The sequence below is a fragment of the Leishmania mexicana genome, chromosome 32 (genome assembly GCF_000234665.1).
Source record: "Leishmania mexicana MHOM/GT/2001/U1103 complete genome, chromosome 32".
Classification (NCBI taxonomy): Eukaryota; Euglenozoa; class Kinetoplastea; order Trypanosomatida; family Trypanosomatidae; genus Leishmania; species Leishmania mexicana.
The window spans coordinates 1104344-1121779 of record NC_018336.1 but is presented as its reverse complement, the minus strand read 5'-3'; the positions used below and the strand labels follow the sequence as shown (position 1 = coordinate 1121779).

Genomic DNA, 17436 nt, shown 5'->3' with positions numbered 1-17436 from the left:
CGAGGAGGAGGAGTGAAACGGTGACAGACCGCGAGCGGGAACGCGCGTGTGTCGACCTTTTTGCGGACAACAGTGAAGGACGAAGCAGACAAACAACAAACAGAGCAAAAGACAAAACAACGGAGACAACAGCGGGAAAAAAAGAGAAGATGCCACAGCGCTGGTCGCCACGAACGTGGTGAGGGAGAGAGACAGACAGACAGCGAGAGAGAAGGGGTGGGAGGGGGAGCGGCGGCGGCGGTGGCGCCTTACAAAAAGAGCGGCGCGAGGCAGCGGTCAACAATACAACGAGAGATAGAGAGAGGGGAGAGAGAGACACAGCACAACGCGAGAGGAGCAGCAAAAAGAAAACGAAAATTTCCAGGCACGCACACACGAGGGGAAAGAGAGGGCGCGATGGGTCACAAGAGAGGGCGACTAAAAGTACGACGGGAGGAGGAAAAGGCAAACCAGAACTCTGCCAGCGTCGACGGAAAGTGAGACGAAGTGCACGACCGCACACAAAAGAGGGAGAGAGTGGAAAGTTCGAGGGGTGAAGCCCGCACGGCTGCACACTAACACACAGACACTCAAGTACCACCTCTGGCTGGACTGGAGAAGGAGCGAGCCAATGCGAATGTCTATACGGGTCGGTAGGGCTGAGGAAAAGACACACACAGGCGCAGAGAGAGAGAGAGGACGAAAGAGGATGGGGGAGGAGTGTTGGTGACAGGTGTGCTGACGGAAAACCGAATTACAAGAAGAGTTTGGCATACGAACATGCACGCACGAGCAGAGCAAGGCCTGTCAAGAAGCCGAAGAGGAGAAAACAGACTTACGCTAGCACGACAGCGCCGCCACACATGGATAGCGGGGGACTCGTCGTCGTCTCAGTGCGCTCCTTTCAACGTCCCGCCTGTGACGGCTATACAAGCCTCAACGCCGACGGACACACACATACAGTAGCCCCAACACGGGAAGAAAAGCCAGAAATCAAGGGGCAAGGGTGCTATAAAACTCAGCAATGAGCGCTCCGTCGGTCGCTCGACCCTTCTCCATGCGACGAGGGTAGCACTTTCCGCAGGGGCCAGCAGCAACACTGCGAACAGCGACGGGAAGAAAAAAAGAAACACACACACGCACACACAGACACAGCACTGATCGTGAACGCCTAGCGCTGTGTTGGTAAACGCTAGGGAAGGCGATGGAGGAGCAGAACAGTGTTTCGTGGCGGCGCGAGAGAGAGAGAGCAGTGTTGACCTAGGTGCCGACACACACACACACACTCGGGTATAAACCTTTGTCGCGGTGAGATGAGGCGCAACATTCACAACATAGAAAGCCAGAGAGAGAGAGAGGGAGGGAGGGAGAGGGAGCCTGCCCATATATATATATATAGGATAACAATACCGGCAGGAGTGATTCGATGTTTTGTTTTTCTGTTCGTGCACGTAGATATGGAGCAGAAGTGTTTTTTGTTTCTTTGTGGTTGTGGATGTGTGCGTGCCGGCAACCCCGACAACGAAACAAAAAAGAGGAGGAGGAGGAGGAGGGTGGGGGGGGGTGACAGTGGTGGTGATGACGTATCTGGGCCAGTGGAGGCTGAGGGGGCAGAGGGAGTACCGCGCTTAACCAGGCGTCATGAAAGGCATGCCGTGTTGTGAACAAGCAGAATGAATAGAAAGAGAGGAGGGGGTCCGATGCCGAGCTCGTCGCCCAATGTGCGGCCAGTCGGTAGTTGGTACATCAGCTTCACCTAGAGCGCTGCACCTCACGTCCTACGTGACCACAAGCCGCACTTCTGCCTTCTCTTTCAAGCACATGGCTGAGGTAAATGGAGGGGGTGGGGCGGGTGGTTCTCTGCTGCCGCTTGACCCCTGCTCGGCAACAGGTGGAGAGGGTCTAGGAAGTACGCTAAGCGGGTCTCCGCTGCTTCGCATTCGTGTGTCGTACTTTTCTTTGCCTTTACGCTCGCCGGGACCTTATCTGTCGCATCTCTCTCACGGCACGGGACGAGGGACACGAGAAAATGAAAAGAGAAAGGACAAGAGGGTGGGGGGTTCGGGAGAGTGGACCAACACGCTCGCTCTCTCCGCTACAATCACGTGACGATACACAAGACACATTGAGCAAATGTATGTGTGTCTCTGGCTGGGTGGAGCGAGGGCACACACAGACAAAAAAAACAACAGCAACCGAGAGCGTTCACAGTCTTGCAAGGTGCGCAGAAAAGAGAGAAAACAGAAAGCTCACAGCGATACAGGCAGAGGATGGAGACGGAGAGAGAGAGGGAAAGCGACAGACGGCAGTGGGCCTCCGCACGTACGCACGCAACCATATGAACGAAGAACAATGATAACAGCTGAGGAGCTCTAGCGAATCAAGAAGGAAACAACAACAAAAAAAACAAGAAAGATGGCAGCGGGCAGCCCTCCCCCACTCACCCTCCCCTTGGAGGTGCATTCCATCCCAGTGTACTCATCGATGACAGATACACAGAGAAAGAGAGCGAGCGAGCGAGCGAGAATGAGCAGCGAAAGGGCACGGCCCTCTCTCTCCACCGCTCTCACCGACATGATCTTTCACGCGTGCATGTTTTCGCCGTCTCTGGCGGCCGCCCCTCGCTCTCAACCGTGCACGCAGGCACCGCTTGTGTGTTGCTGAGACGCCTTTCGCGTCGTTCATCTCCTCCGCAGCACAAGGCCGGGCGCGTACATGGACATAATGCAAACACGCACAAGCGTACTCGAAATATATAAAAACACTGCTAAAACGTAAAAGGAAAAGAGGAGTAAAGGGACGGCGACCATCATCACCACCACATGGAGAGCACGCGGAGAGGGAGTGGAGAGGGTGAGGTGAGAGCTGTACAACAAAGAGCATGCACAACAACATGCCCCGCAAAAAAAAAAACGGCGCTGGGCCCATCGTTGACTGGAGAGATAGAAAAGGAGTAGAGTGTCGCCGCACCATTGTTTGGTTTCCCATGTACCGGTGCGGTGCGGCATCCACACGTACAGCTATCCAGACGTACAAAGTTGAGCTACATCATCTCAGCAGACAGACATAACCAAAACCTGGAACCAAGTGCGTTGGGTTTCGCTCAGATGCGGCGCAGCGCTTTCTTTTTCGACTTCTCTGCCTTCTCGGCCGCTGTGGCTGAACCTGGGTGGCAGTTCGCCTCCGACAGGGTCAGCCTGCGTGTGGCCGTCGATGGTGCACTGCTGTTTGCCATGGACGATGCTGAGGCAGCAGGAGTTGTGGCGCTGGCGCCGCTGTCCGCATTTACGGGAGCCGAGGCATCCGCCGTGACCGAGCTAGACGCCTTCTCCACCTTGGCCTCGGGAGGTGTGAACCGCGGCGCCCCGTTCGGACGCGCGGCGTTTATGGCAGTGTACATAGCAGCCTTGCGCTCGTATGCCGCGTACTCCTCCAAGATCAGTCGTCCTGCCTCCTCATTCAACGCACTCTCCGGGTTCGGCTCGATCAGAAGGCAGCGGATGACGACAAGGATGTGACGCAACCCAAGAGTCGGGGACCAGTCACGCTTCAGCGCGTTCACGCAGATGTCGCCACGCTCGGAGATGTTGGGGTGGAAGATCTTGGTGCGGAAGAAACCCTTTGGCGGCACTTCTGGATACTGCTCGTCGAATATGAGAACAACATGAAAACGACCCGCCGCAAACGGCGTCCCCTCCGGACCGTCCAGGTCGAAGTGGTACTCGTTCATCGAGTCCGACTGCCGCACCTGCACACCATCGACAGGGTGCTCTTGCACCTCCTGCATCTGACGCATCAGCGTCCGCATGCCAGCCGCCGTCAGAGGCATTACCCCTTCCTACTCCTCGCTACAAGGTCTGTGTGTGTGTGTATGTGTGTCTGTGCGAGTCTTTATGAAAATGCGTCCCAACAAATGACCGAGAGCAAGAGGGGGAGTGAGATAGTGTGTAAGGAATGGGAGAAGAGCTGATGGCCGAGCCAGGGAAACGACGCCAGCCGAGCTTGTGATTAAGGCGACTCACACTCTGTCGTGCGCCTGAAAGCGTGTGCCGAAATGTTCAAAGATATTCTTTTCCTTTGTTTGTGCGGGTGTACGCAATGCCGTCGAGCAGCGGCGGGAGAGGGGAGAACTCTGCGAGGGGTTAAAGGGATCCGTAGGAGACCCACACGGGCGCACGGACAGAAGGCAAGGAGCAAGAGCGCAGGTGTGTGTATGTGTGTGGGATGGGGTGGTTGAATCGTGGTGGTGGGGAGGGTGGTTGAGAGCTGTAAGAGCAGTCGGAAAAGAGGGCATCTGGTCGCTGTCGAACGTACGCGTATTCTACTAGCACACAGCATATCACGGGAAGCGAGCTAATACGTTGTCGCCTATGCAAGTTGAATAGGGTCGCTAGGCTGTGAAAAGACGGAGTAAACCCGTGTCGGTGATCCTCCCGTGCGGTTGACTTCCCCATGCAGTTCATGTCCAAAGAAGAGAGACACTCACAACGTCTCCTCCCATCTCTCTCTCTCTCTCTCGCTCACCACCTGCCAACTAATACACAGGCACAGCTGCACATTTGTGCACGTTCGGGTAGCGCGTATGTTTTTTTTCTTTGTGTGGGGGGAGGATTTGCTGCTTTCTTTCCGCGCGGGAGGGGAGGGGTTCGCTGCTCCATGTGGCACACACACACACACACAAACGTACGTGCGTGCGGACGCACACCCAGAGACAGCAGTGCGATCCACATCGATAGAGATGTGTTACGCCTGTACATCTTCAAATGAAGTTCCATGGAGGAAGAGAGAGTGAGAGAGACCAACGCCGAGGTTCGTCGGTTAGACTGCTTCTTCACCTGATTCCTCGTCAAGAGAAAAGGGGGAAGGACTGCGAGTGACAAAGATACAAGCGAGGCGGTACACACACACACACACGCATGCACGCACGCACGCAGACGCATAGAGAAGGGCGTCTACAACGCCCTCACTCACGTGCACCACATCACAGACAAACAGTCCTGAATGTGCATGGCGAGGCGGTGCATGCATGTGTACGTGTGCGCGTGTACGTGAGCAGCTGCGTGGAGAGAAAAAGCAACGAAAAATACGGGCGTGCACCTACTGCCCAGTTTTCTGTTCCTGCACCCTCACAGCTCCACCTCGGCCGCGACCACGTCACAAAGTAGAGGCCGCGGCGTTGCGCTCGTGACGGCGCCATCGACGCCGCCTTGCATCAGCTGCTTCAGCCAGTATTGACGCTCGATGCCCTCCTCGATTTCCGCCTCCCGGATGCTGTAGTGAGTCTGCAGCGCGCACACGACTTGATGCACCACAGCGCGCTCGGCGGCTTCGCGATCAACCAGTTTCTCGCGTGCCTGCGGCTCTTGCACGAGGTGCACTCCGCGCATTTCGAGCTCGGTTGGGAATCCAGCACGTTGCCGCGCTTCCTCGCCGCTGATCGTTTCGCGAATTGCCTGCTCGGCCAGCGCAAGGTTGGAGAACACGGTCAATCCTTTCATCCGCCCACATACGCGCCTTCTACTCATGACAGCGCCGAACGCAAGTGGAAAGCGCTCGACCTGTTCCTGCAAGCGCAGCAACACCACTCCAGCCCACGCCGCATCCTGCGTGTAGAGAAGCTCCAAACAGCAGCGGTAGTAATGCTCTTGCTCTACAAGGGCCGTCACCATCAGCTGGAAGCGCCGCTGCAGCGTCTGGCTCGTCGCATGTAGCGCGGCACGGGCCTCCTGCTCCACGTCCCCCACTTTCCCCCGCTGGAGGGCGTGGCGCAGCCTTTGCGCACGGTGAATGGCGATCCAGCCGCGCAGGAACCGCTCAAGCGGCAAGGTGCCGACGGTGAGCAGCCGATGCTCGTACTTGAACGGCTTCTCAATGCAGGCGTGAAATGCTTTCTCCTCCTCTGTCCTGATTTCGTCACCGAGGATGCTCTCCAGGAGTTCCAGCCGGTAGACAGCCACCGCGAACGCCGGATGTGGTGGTTGGGTGAGTAGTTTCTTGCCTTTCCGCTTCCCTTTCTCCTTGTTCACACGACGACAGTGCGAAAGAAAGGCACTCTCAGTCGCATCGTAGGAAGTATCCGCGTCGCTCGAATCGGAAAGCATCACAGTGGACGGGGCGAACTCCGTTGTCCATGCGGTGGACACGTCTGAAGACAGGGATACGTCCATGTCTGTGCTGCTAGTCAGGTGGACCGCACCGCATTCGGGGCTGCCCAAGGTAGGGCGGTAGTAGGTGCGCCACGCCGCGCATGACGCCGGCAGACACCGTAGCGCCTCGCTCGTTTCCTCAGCCTCAAGTAGCTCGCGCGCTAGGCGCTCCTGGCAGGCGAACAGGAACACCCATGTCCCGCGCTGAAAGTCTCGCGTACTGTGCCCGCCACTCATCACCAACGTTGCCGCCTTGGGAAGCGCCACTGCGGAAGGTTGATTGTGGTGTTGGTGGCGTGGCTGCTGGTGTACTGGCGAAAGTACCGACATCAGACAGGGCTCGACGGCTCCGCTTACATTCCTCTTGTCGTCGCCGTCATGCAGATTGGCGAAGACTAGGGCTGACGCCAGCGTTGTCTGCAGCTTCCGCTGTTGCATCGCTGCGCCGAGCAGCGGTCCGCTACCCTCCCCCACCTGTGAAGACGATGAGGCCGACGTAGACGGCACCACGGCACTGCCGGAGGCAGACGCGGGAAGGAGCATCGGAATCGTCCCTACGAGTGCTTTGGCGGCGCAGTCGAACACCGCGTCGAGCTTCGCGCTGAGCGCCTCGGGAGGCTTCGTGGGCAATTCTGCCTCGGTGAGCTCTGTCGGCAGTTGAGCCTCAGACGTTGAAGCTACGAAGTCCAACGGGCTCAGAGAAACAGTCTGGCAGGGGGGTGATCGATGAGGCTGCTGCGAGAGCAGCGGCGACGGGACGTCATTGCTGCTTGCTTTCGCCCGCATGGGATGCAAGCCCATTGCGGCAGCAGCCATTGACACCTCGCAAGGGAGCGCCGTCACATCTACGGTGCTGCGGAGGGGTGGTAGAGGCGGTGAGCGGGGTTGCGAGGTGCAGGCCGACAGTGTGTAGTCAAAAGGACGGTATGCGTGAGCCCAGGAGCTCGATTTCGATGTGTCGTGCTGCGGGGACAAGATGTGCAAATTGTTGGTGAAAGACGGATACACCATGCGGGGCAGCACACGGTGCACCGCATACGACGTGTCCATGCGCCGCGACGGCAGCGCCTGCTGAATTGATGCGGTGCCGCTGTCCATGCGCCCGCGCACCGCGCTCGGGTTGCCCAGGCCGCCGGTGTTGCGCGGAGATAAGGACGCCTGGCGCGCATACTCTCGGCTCGGCCGCGTATCTTCCGTCATGGTGCTCAGCTGCGACGGCAACGGCGGCAACTGCGTCTGCGGCACCACAGGTAGCGGAAATATCAGTGATGGTGACTCTGTTTGAACACCTTGCCCGAGGCTTGATACGCCGCCACTGACACAGCGGGACGACTTCTTTTGATCCCCACTGCCGCGCAAAAGGTGAAGCGGCGGCCCTCCGTGTTGCTGTGGAAGAGCAGCATCTGTGGAAGGGGTGGTGTGAGGGGAGTGCTGGTTGTACCTGCTGGAGGAGTCGGTGGCGCGCTCGACCTCCGCAGGGGAGAGTGCCATCAGCAACACCCGCATGGCGGCAGTCGTCCATTTGGGAAGCAGGACCCTGGAAGGTGCATAACTCCTGTGGACACCGCCTTCGCTGTCCACCGACGGACCGCCACAGTGGTCAATGGCAGGAGAGCCCGTGCAGCTCGGCGGCAGCGCGCCATTACTGCTCCCCTCCGCCACTGCCGAGTTCGCCGTGACGTTCGAAGATGTGGACGCGATAGATGACGACCCTGGGGAGGGGATCGTCGCAGAGAAACGCGCCACACTGCCGTACGGTCGGGGATCCATCCTCGGGACTGTACGTGCGCATGTCAGGTGTAAAACGTGTACCGAGTTTTCAGCGCAGAGCTGAGCAGCTGACGCTCTCCTTCTTCCTTCTCCCAGTCAAGTGAGTGTACGCGCTGCCTCTCTGTATGGTCCTTTCCCTCTCTTCCACCCCCATTCACGGGCGAAACAACAACAAAAGGGGGGCGGAGAGGCCGATGATGGAAAGCGGCGGTGCACCACCGAGAACACCGTGGGCCACAGCAGCGGAGAGGAGAGAGGGAGGGACGGTGGAGAGCGGACGAGGCGGCACATGAGGGAGTACCAACACAACGCATATGCTATGGGAGCGAGAACACTGGAACAGGGGTGGGGGAGTGCATCGACATCAGTGACCTCGCCGTCTGAGAACGTGGCGCTTTCGGGTTTCCGTTTGCTCCATAGAGCAAATCCGATTGCCTTTATCTCACACAGCATACCTGTGCGGCAGGCAGACTTCTGTCCAACGTCATCCTCCGCCTCTCCTGCATGCGTGGGTGTGTTGGTGAGGCGCACGTTGCCTCTTCCTTTTAATCGGTATGCTGCACCTTTGAGCTTGCACGCCAGGGGCATGGACACCCCCCTCCACACACACACAGGTCTCCCCTCCTCGTTTGCATGGTGGTGAGCGCAAGAGGCGCAACGGAGACGACGCACTTGTAAACGGGGGCACGTGAGTACTTTCCTTGGGTGGTGTCTTCTATGTGCAGAGAGCGAAGGCCTCGTGTCGGCCAGCGACAAACAGGGAAGGAGAATGGGCGCAGGGGCTTGTGTGTGTGTGTGTGTGTGTGCCTGCCCCTCCCTCTCCCTCGTCCACTGCGGAATCTATGAAGCTCAATTGCATCTACTCAGAATCAAAACTAAATAATAACAGAAGGAAGCGCACGCACACGCCCAGAACTCGCATGCGTCATAGCCACAGATTTCACACTGTGGTCATTTTGCATCACCCTCCACCACAACAACCCATCTAGTCACGTAGAAGAGCTCGGGTAGCTTTCGAAAGGGCCTCGTTTTGATCGAGGAGCTCCTGCAGTCGGGTCCGCTGCGCCGCCGCCTCGGCCACTTCGGCGTCGTAGTATGTCTGCATCGTTCGCTGAGTGTCTACTAGTCCCCATGCTGGGCCAGTGTCATTCAAGGTGCCTTGAGACATCACGGCATCGGAGGTGAAGAAGCGGACTCGCGGAGAGCATATCGGGCCACTGGGCAGAGGATAGTGTAGTGGCTCGCTCTTCACCTCTGAAGCCCGAACGGCGTTGCTCAACACGGTTGCAGCGCGCTCGTCGTCGTCGCCCGGCACCCCGAAGGATGTGGCCAAGGAGCACGACCGCAAGCTCGGCAGGAGACATAGAGACTCATCCAGAAGCGGGGGCTCCAGCAGAGACGCGCCCGCCTCCATTGCGGAGATGCTGGCCAGTGACGCAGAAGCGTCGTCGCGAGCAGTGGTGTGTTCGACTCTACCAGCCACCGCTGCTCTCGGGCTTTGCCCCTGTCCCTGCTGCGGTTTCTCCTGCAGCGCAGTCGTATGTCTTTCGCTGACCGAGACCCCGGCACATCCACCGTCCATGACAACCGTTTCATGCGGGTGTACAGCTTTCCAGTACACATATCGACGAAACGGAAGCGCGTAGGCCAAGTAGCGGTGCATCGCGTGTCCAGGGTGGCACTGCGCCGCACGCATTGTACACCGTGTGGCGTTGCGCAGCACACACGTCGCCAGCAGCTCCTCTTCGTCCACCTCGTTCACGCCGGGGACGAGTGTAAGGAGGGTGCGGTCGTCAAAGTGGACACGAATGGTGCCGTTGGTGAGTGCTGTGAAGGTGCCGATGCCGTCCAGCCGACTTGTCAAGTAGACAACGGAGGCAGCGGAAGCGTTACTGGAGTTGGCCGTCGCCGCGGCTGAGAGGGCTCCTTTGCGACATGATAAGTCGTGCCCACTAGTCGACCAGCACGGCCGAGAAGTCGCTGCCGGTCCGGAGCAACAGTACGCAGCGAGTCGTGGCTGGTCTGTCGACGGTCTGGCGGCGTCAGCCGCACGCTTGGCGGCGCAGTTCACCTGGGACAGCTGAATGGCGACGTCCACCACAGAGGCGACGTAGCGGCCGAGGCGCAGGCGGCGCACCGCGTCGCTGGCTTCCAAAGACGCCAATTTCCCACAGGTGACACCCTTGCCCTGCGATGCAAGGAAGAGCGCCCCTGCTGCTGCGTTGCAGTGCGAGTCCATGTATCCAGGGATACGTTGCTCGCTTGACACCAACAATGCGGTGAGAGCCGCCAAGGCAGAGCACGCACACGCAGGAGTGACTGTGGCCGCGGTGCAGGCTCGTTGTATGCCGTCGGTCGAGAACGCTGGCGCGCAGTGGAGGCTTTGAGGGTCAATGATGGCGACTGCAAACGCCTCCGGCGAGGCTGTTGCGGCTGCTGACGCTGCAGCGGCGGCGGCGGTGTCCTTTTTTCGTGTGTCGCCATGTGGTGAAGACCGCGAGTTGGGGTCGCCGCGAAGGTGCAGCGTCGCCCTGGGCGACAAGGCACAGCAGCTCTGCAGCACTTCGCCGCCGTTATGCAACTGCGTTGATGCTAACGGAGGCGATACGTGAATGTGGCAGCGCAGTGGCGTGATGGTTGATGGCAGGCGCTTGTCTACTGCCATCATCGCTGCCGCGGTGTCGTGTGCCTGGAGTCGGTAAACAGCCGGCGCTGGTGCCGTCGCACAAGACGAAGACAAGTGAAGACGATGGTGTCTGATTGTGTAGCCCTGCCCCTCGAGCGTGGTTCGCACAACACTACCATCTTCGGCCACCCACGCCACAACTTCGGTACCCCGAAGCGACGCGGCCGTCGAAGTCCCTGTCACGACAGCAGTGCCGCCGAGGTTTCCCTTGATGGGTGTGGTTACAGCGGACCCCTGCACACACCAGTACACGGCAGACGGGCTCTCCCGACTTGAACCGCAGTGGCTCGCCTCGTACATCCAACAAAGTCGTGAGCCACGTGGGTGAAGCGCACGCATCGCGTCCACGGCGCGTGTCGTCCGCGGTGCAGCGAGGTGCGCCGCCTGCGATGCAGTTAGTCGAGAGAAGCGGCAAGGGTTGGTGTTACGGTGCTGGTTCAGTGCACCACTCCAGCGGTGCGGTTCAGGCAAGCAGCCATGCCAGGAAGCAGAACGGCCGACATTCTCGTCGCACTCCGTGCCTACTGCGCCGATGGTGGTGTGGGACGGTGACGCTGACGCTGAGCTGGGTGCGCTGCCTTCCCTCTCCTCTCCAGGAAGCTCTGCGTCGAGCTCTAGCGCGAGCTGCAGCATCGTCCGCCACGCGTCTGGTGGGTCGCGCACTGGGAACGTCTGCTCCATGTATGTGAACAGCAGCGGCGCAGATGCAGAGCCTGGAGGCGAGATGGAGGAGGACCAGCTGGGCGAAACTGGTGACAGATGCAATGTCGCAGTGTCTAGCGCATGAAACGACAGCGGTAGTCGTGATCCGTCGCTACGGGTCACCGGCGCTGGCCACCGCACCGTGAAGGTTTCGCGGTGCACCGCAACCGTCATACAGACACGGCGCAGAGCACACCATAGCTCGAGTACCGTGCCAACAGGCACCTCCTTGGGATGTGTGGCACTCGAATCATCGCCATATTCTATGTGCTCAGGTGGGCTCTTTGCCATTCTCAACTCTGCCGCACGCTCCACAGTAAGCGGAGCCGCGGCCGTGGCACCGATGAGACATGACTCTGACTGCGGTAGGTCGCTCCGCGCCGCGCTTGGAACCGCGGACTCCCTCTGTGGAGCTGCTGCAGAAACGGGCATCCACTGGCGAACGGTGCCAAGCACGACGTATCGCCGGAACAGGTCAGCCCGCCGCTCCAGCAACAGGGTGTCGATCGGAGGCCCCGGCTCTTGCCACACGCCACAAGATCCCACCATCGAATATGCCGGTGTCACCGCAGAGGCGCTAGCTGTCAACAAGGAAGACGAGAGAAGAGATGTAGGGGTTTCTGAAGGCAGCAGCGGCGTCAGCAGCCGAGGCTTTTCGCTGAGGCTGTTGAAGATGTGGAGAGCTGCCCGCACCTTACCCACGTCACTGCTGAGCGTCCAGGCTGTAAAGCACAGCTCGCGGTTATCGTCATCGTCGTCTTTGGGGTCATCAGTCAAGTCGACATATTCGCCTGCTGCAGCTGCGGCTGTCGGCGACAACCGCAGCCGCCTTTCCTCCTGCTGTCGCTGCCGGGCCGCGTGAGTGGCTGCCCGCTGTGCGTCGCGAGGACTAGGGTTGCTGCGCACCGCTACGAACGTGTTCATATTGTCCACAAAAGACATAATGGTGCCGTCGACAAAGATGAACTCCGCCCCACCGTCATCCCATGCGGCAGCGCGGACAACAGAGTCCGCCAGGAGCGAGGGAGTCAGCATGGTTGAACGAAAACACACCAATGAAAGGTAAGAAGATGAGGTGCACGGGGGCTGACTTTTGTGTGGCGTCGTGCACCACACGTGCAGCGATTCCTTGGCGTTTTAGCGACCACTACGGACCTCGCCTGTCCCTCAGCCCTCAACGGAGTAGCACGAGTGCGTCTTTCTCGCGGGGGCAGGGCGAGTCAAAGAGGGTGAAGAGCACAGTAGCCAGAATGTGAGGGGCAGCGCAGCCGCGTAAGGAGAGAAAAGAGAAGGAGGCATGAGTGAATGACGACTTGAGAGCGATGGCTGACACACACAGCCTACGTTTGTTTGATCACCAATGATGCTGGTATAGATAGAAAGCCCCGTGTCTCTGGACGCAGGTAGGCGCAGAACTCGTGATGTCGGCTCGGATCGCGGCAACGGCACCGCTACCCAACATCTCAAGTTGTCCGCCTTGGCTTTTGATGCTACTTGAATGTGGCTGTAGTGTGCACGCCTACCTCCACACAACACAGGGCATCAGTGGAGGTTGCGAGGCGTGCGCTAGCGAAAAGGGAAGGAGGCGCACATGGCACGTACATTACTTGCTGCCCTTCAGCACTTCGCTCCTCTTCCCTCCTTGCTGCCGCTCGCATTATTACCACGAGCAGCACAGGCCCGGCGCCGCAACGCAACAAAGATCAGTCTCTCCGCCGAGACAACTCGGCGCAGTCGTCTGTTTCTGCTTCGGTTTCTGTTGTGTGTAGAAAGACTCACGTTATCACGTGCAATAGCCGCTGCACATGCCGCCGCTACTGCTGTATACCTTTTTTTTCTTTTATACTTCTCGCCCCATTGCTGCCGATGAGACCCATCATCGTTACCCTCCACCTCGTGCAGCTTGCTGCGTTATCGGTTCTTTGTTGTTGTATGTTTGAGGGGAGGTGGGGGAAGGGGGGGGCTGCGTTGTTTGCTTAGTTTTGACTGATGAGCGAAGGATGAAGGGGGAGGAGGGGGTGGGGGTTCAGCAGTACCACCTGCATGCATACGCAACACGCGCGCTGCTCAAAAATGATGGTGCCATGGAGTTCACATCCTCATGTTCGAGAAGCGTGTTTTTCCTGGTTGCCTTGTCTAAGTGGCCGCGTTCCGTGAGCTCACGTGCGTGCGCGAGCGACGAGGGGAAGAGGGAGGAGCATCCGCGTCTTATCAATATCAGGAGAAAAAGAAAGGCAAGCGAGAGAACACCAACGGCCACGAAAGACAAAATAAAAAAAGTTACTTGGGGGAAGAGCGAGGCGCGCGTGTGAAGCGATTAACACGCGCGCCCCTCCTCCCTGCGCGCATACCAGCACCAACGCCGTGATCGAAAGCCGCTGACGTAAATGCGCCGGTACCAGCAAGAGTCCTGTCACACACACACACACACAAAAACAAAAAGCGGCACACTCACGCACAAGAGGTGAAAAAAAGAAAAAACTAAAGCGAGGCACCGAGGAGGAGGAGGAGGAGGAGAGGCGTTAGTTACGAGTCATGTTAATCACATACAAAGCAAGGAAAGGGAACCACGCACGGGCGCCTCTCCAAGAACGGGTGCCACCGTCGTGAACCGCGGCACACGTCGAGTGTGCGAATAGACGGACCAAATGAAAAGGGTAATGACAGTGGCTTTGTATGTGCGTGTGTGTGTGTGTGTGGGTGTGTGGGTGCGTCGCCGAGAAGAAAAACAGAAAACAGTAAAAAAGGATAGCGAGCGGTGCGTGCGTGTGTGCAGGCGGAACACAGCGTCGGAAAAAGCAAAAAAAAACGAATGCAGGATGAAAAGGGCAGGGCCACTGTGTCATCGCGTGCGCAAGGGGGAGGAGGAGAAACGTGAAGAGATCGGGACAGAGGAGAGGAGAAGCACGATGGAGGTGCATACTGCTGCACGACAAAACGTTGCCTTCATTGATAGATCCGTGGGCTGGGAAAGGGAGAGCGTAAGGAGGAGGAGGAGGCGACGGCGGCGGCGAGCTACGATAGGCGTATGCGTACTTGATTGCGCGCCACAAGAAACTCCACAAGAATAGACGAAAACACGCACACACCAGTACATACGAGCAGGCGTGTGGAGCGACACCATTGCGTGCTTATGTGCCAGTCGATGTACCTAGCAGTGAAGACACACACGCACACCTCCTCTTACCCACTCTTTTCTTTTTCCCCGCCCCTGGTCCTACCTTCCTCTGTGTGTGTGTGTGTCTGCGTAGACCCCCTCTACCCATCCCATACCCCTCGCCCGCCTCTTCGATCTACCACTTCCTTTTGGGCCTGCGTTGTTCTTCTTCACGCGCGGCTCCTCGTCCTGTGTGCTTTTACTTGTTTGGCACCTTCAGCACCTTGATGAGCGAGGCCAGCAGCAACACATCATCCGCCTTCAGCTCGTCCTTGAACTTCTTCACGGCATCCACGGACTGGCGAGTGATATGGGACACAATGATGTCACTGTTGTCGAACTGCCGGCCGACGGTGACGCCCGACTCACCGGAGTTTATCTTCACAGCCAGGTCCATGCCAGGGGTGCCGATCTCCACTGGCCGGTTATCGCGCTCCATCGACATCACGCGGCCAATAACGACGATGCTGTCGTCCTTCTTACGAATCGCGCTCAGTGGCGTCCCGGGGCGCAGCTGACCACGCTCCACCGTGACTGGAATGATGATGGGGTCGGTTGAGTGGATCGACTCGGCAATCATCTTCAGCTGCACCGGGAAGACCGCGACAGAGCGCAGGCGGTCCTTTTCACGCTGCTCGTACTCGTTCATGTAGCGAGTAAACTTGTCAAAGAGGTGGTAAATGATGTTCGCCTCGAAGATGTCGATGTCATTCTTTTTCGCGATCTCGCGCGCCTCCTCGGAAACCGGCACGTCGAAAGCAAGAATCACGGCGTAGCGCGGCTCGCGCCGCTTCATCGATAGCACCTGGTGCATGTGGCGCTTGTAGATTGGGCCGATGGCGATGCTTGCCACTGGGATTTTCATGCCTTTCAGGAATGACAGAAGGGCTTCAAGGGCACCGAGGGTGCTGCTCTGCACACTCACGCCGAGGCCGTCGGGGTCCAGGAACTCGTTGATGTTCGTTGCATCCTTCATGACCAGCTCGGCGATCTTCTCCTTCTTGTCGCTCGCGCGCACAACAAGGAGGTGGGTACCGGGGATGACGTACTCGAGGTCGTTTCCGGAGATCTTCACACCCATTGCCGCCTTGATCGACTTGTGGTGAATGTACTCGCTGCGCACACGCATCTCGCGTAGCGGCTGCGGTGTCAGCAGGGACCGGATTTGCGTGAAGATGGGGCCGTTTTGACCGCACAGACATATCTCGTCTCCCTCGTGCAGCTCGCCGTTGATGAGGATGACGTCGATCGTGAAGCCGTACCCCGTGATCGGCTTCACCTCAAGCACCGTACACTGCAAATCGTCCTTGTAGGTCACCTTGCCCTCCATGAACTGCTGCACGAGCTGAATCTCCAGCAGGAGCAGGTCGCACACGCCCTCGCCGGTTCGGGCCGACGTCGGCACGACCGACACAACGTTGCGCACCTCCTTGTTGTTGTAGTACAGCTCCGAGTTGAGCCCCTCCGCGGAGAGCTCGTTCTTCACCTGGCACCAGCGCGTGTGGAACTCACTGCGGACGTGCGCCTTCTGCAGCTCCAGTGACTGCTGTATGTCCATGTTTTCGTGCGGCTGCCAGTCGAAGAGGCGATCCACCTTGTTCAGTGCCACAATGAATGGACAGCGCTTTTCGCGCAACAGGCGGATGGACTCGCGCGTCTGCTGCTCCAGACCGTGCATGATATCCACCACCAGAATTGCAATGTCACACAGACTGCTGCCGCGACTGCGCAAGTTCGTAAAGGACTCGTGACCGGGCGTGTCGATCACCAGCAGACCCGGTACGTTCAGGTTGCACTTGTACTTCTTGGCCAGCTCCTCTGTGGCAGACACGAGGGACTCGCGAGGGAAGAAGGTCGCGCCGATCTGCTGCGTAATACCACCGGCCTCGCCTCCCTGTACGTTGGTGGACCGAATTCGATCCAGCAGGCTGGTCTTACCCGTATCGACGTGGCCGAGCACACAGCAAATCGGGGAGCGCAGGTTGCTCACCTTCTCCAGAACGTGGTTTTTGGACCGAATCTCCTCCTCCATCCGCCGCTTCTCCGCCTCGCGGGTCTCCTTGCGCTCAGCACGCTCGGCACGGATGCGCTCGTTGTTCGTGTGCCGGGTGGCGCGACGCTCATCGCGCTCCATGACGGCTTCCCAGTCGTCCTCGTCGATCTCCTCTTCGGACTCTGTCAGCTCCGTCGGCTCCCCCTCTTCCTCCTCCTCCCCCTCTTCGGGAGGCGGGGCCGCGGCAACGACCGGCTTCGGCTTCGGCTTCGGCTTCGGCTTTGGCGCAGCGTTCTCCTCCACCTTGCGCACCTCCTCATCATGGCGAATGCGATCTACATCGGGCAATATCATGCCAGCCGCGCGCATGCGGTCGAGGGCGTCGTTCTTCCCAGCCGCCTTGCGCTCCTTTCGGGCCACACGCTCCTCCTCCTTCTGACGCTCGCGCTCCTTCTGGCGCTCCGCCTCCTCGAACTTGCGCTGCTCCTCAGCGAGCCTCTCCTCCTCACGGATGCGGCGCTCCTCTTCTTCGGCCTCGAAGCGCAGACGCTCCTCTTCCGCCTTCTGAAGCTCCATCTTCATCTTGAGCTTCGCCAGCATGGCGTTCGGCGGCCCTTTCTTGGCCGCCGCCTTGGGGGCTCCCTTGGGCGCCTTTGGTGGCATGGCTCCTGCGGGGTGTGCGTGTGGTCGGGTGTGGGTGTTTGAGGGTGGGAGTGCGGTAGGGCTCACGCACAACTACCGAGAATGCGAGAAACGCAAAGATGGGACTTTCAGCTGTGGGGTGATCTCTTGTCTTGCGCTTTTCGTTTTCTTTTTTTTCTTCGCTGGCGTGTGGGAATGCGCGTCTACGAGCGGCGCTTCGTCAGAAGGGGACGACGGCTTCTCTTGCTACTTGGACGGATGTACATGCAGACGTCGTTGTGGTGTGTCGGGTCTTACTGTTTGTGTGTGTGTGGTGTCGTTGTTCTTTGTTATCCTTGCCGTTTTTCTTTTTCGTTGTCTG

General features: G+C 58.7%; 4 protein-coding genes across 4 annotated transcripts; all 4 read right to left on the bottom strand.

The window, feature by feature from the left end:
• Positions 1-3082: 3082 nt before the first annotated feature.
• LMXM_32_2770 (putative ubiquitin-conjugating enzyme) lies at positions 3083-3808 on the bottom strand (the record flags this gene model as incomplete). The annotated part of the gene is made up of 1 exon (XM_003878485.1): positions 3083-3808. One exon carries the CDS (start codon positions 3806-3808, stop codon positions 3083-3085), a length of 726 nt encoding a protein of 241 aa, XP_003878534.1.
• Positions 3809-5105: 1297 nt separating this feature from the next.
• On the bottom strand, positions 5106-7325 carry LMXM_32_2760 (conserved hypothetical protein; the record flags this gene model as incomplete). Its single annotated transcript, XM_003878484.1, has 1 exon — positions 5106-7325. The coding sequence occupies one exon, from the start codon at positions 7323-7325 to the stop codon at positions 5106-5108; it is 2220 nt and encodes a 739-aa protein (XP_003878533.1).
• A 1555-nt stretch (positions 7326-8880) lies between these two features.
• On the bottom strand, positions 8881-12318 carry LMXM_32_2750 (conserved hypothetical protein; the record flags this gene model as incomplete). Its single annotated transcript, XM_003878483.1, has 1 exon — positions 8881-12318. One exon carries the CDS (start codon positions 12316-12318, stop codon positions 8881-8883), a length of 3438 nt encoding a protein of 1145 aa, XP_003878532.1.
• A 2321-nt stretch (positions 12319-14639) lies between these two features.
• LMXM_32_2740 (putative translation initiation factor IF-2) lies at positions 14640-17096 on the bottom strand (the record flags this gene model as incomplete). Its single annotated transcript, XM_003878482.1, has 1 exon — positions 14640-17096. The coding sequence occupies one exon, from the start codon at positions 17094-17096 to the stop codon at positions 14640-14642; it is 2457 nt and encodes an 818-aa protein (XP_003878531.1).
• Positions 17097-17436: the final 340 nt, after the last annotated feature.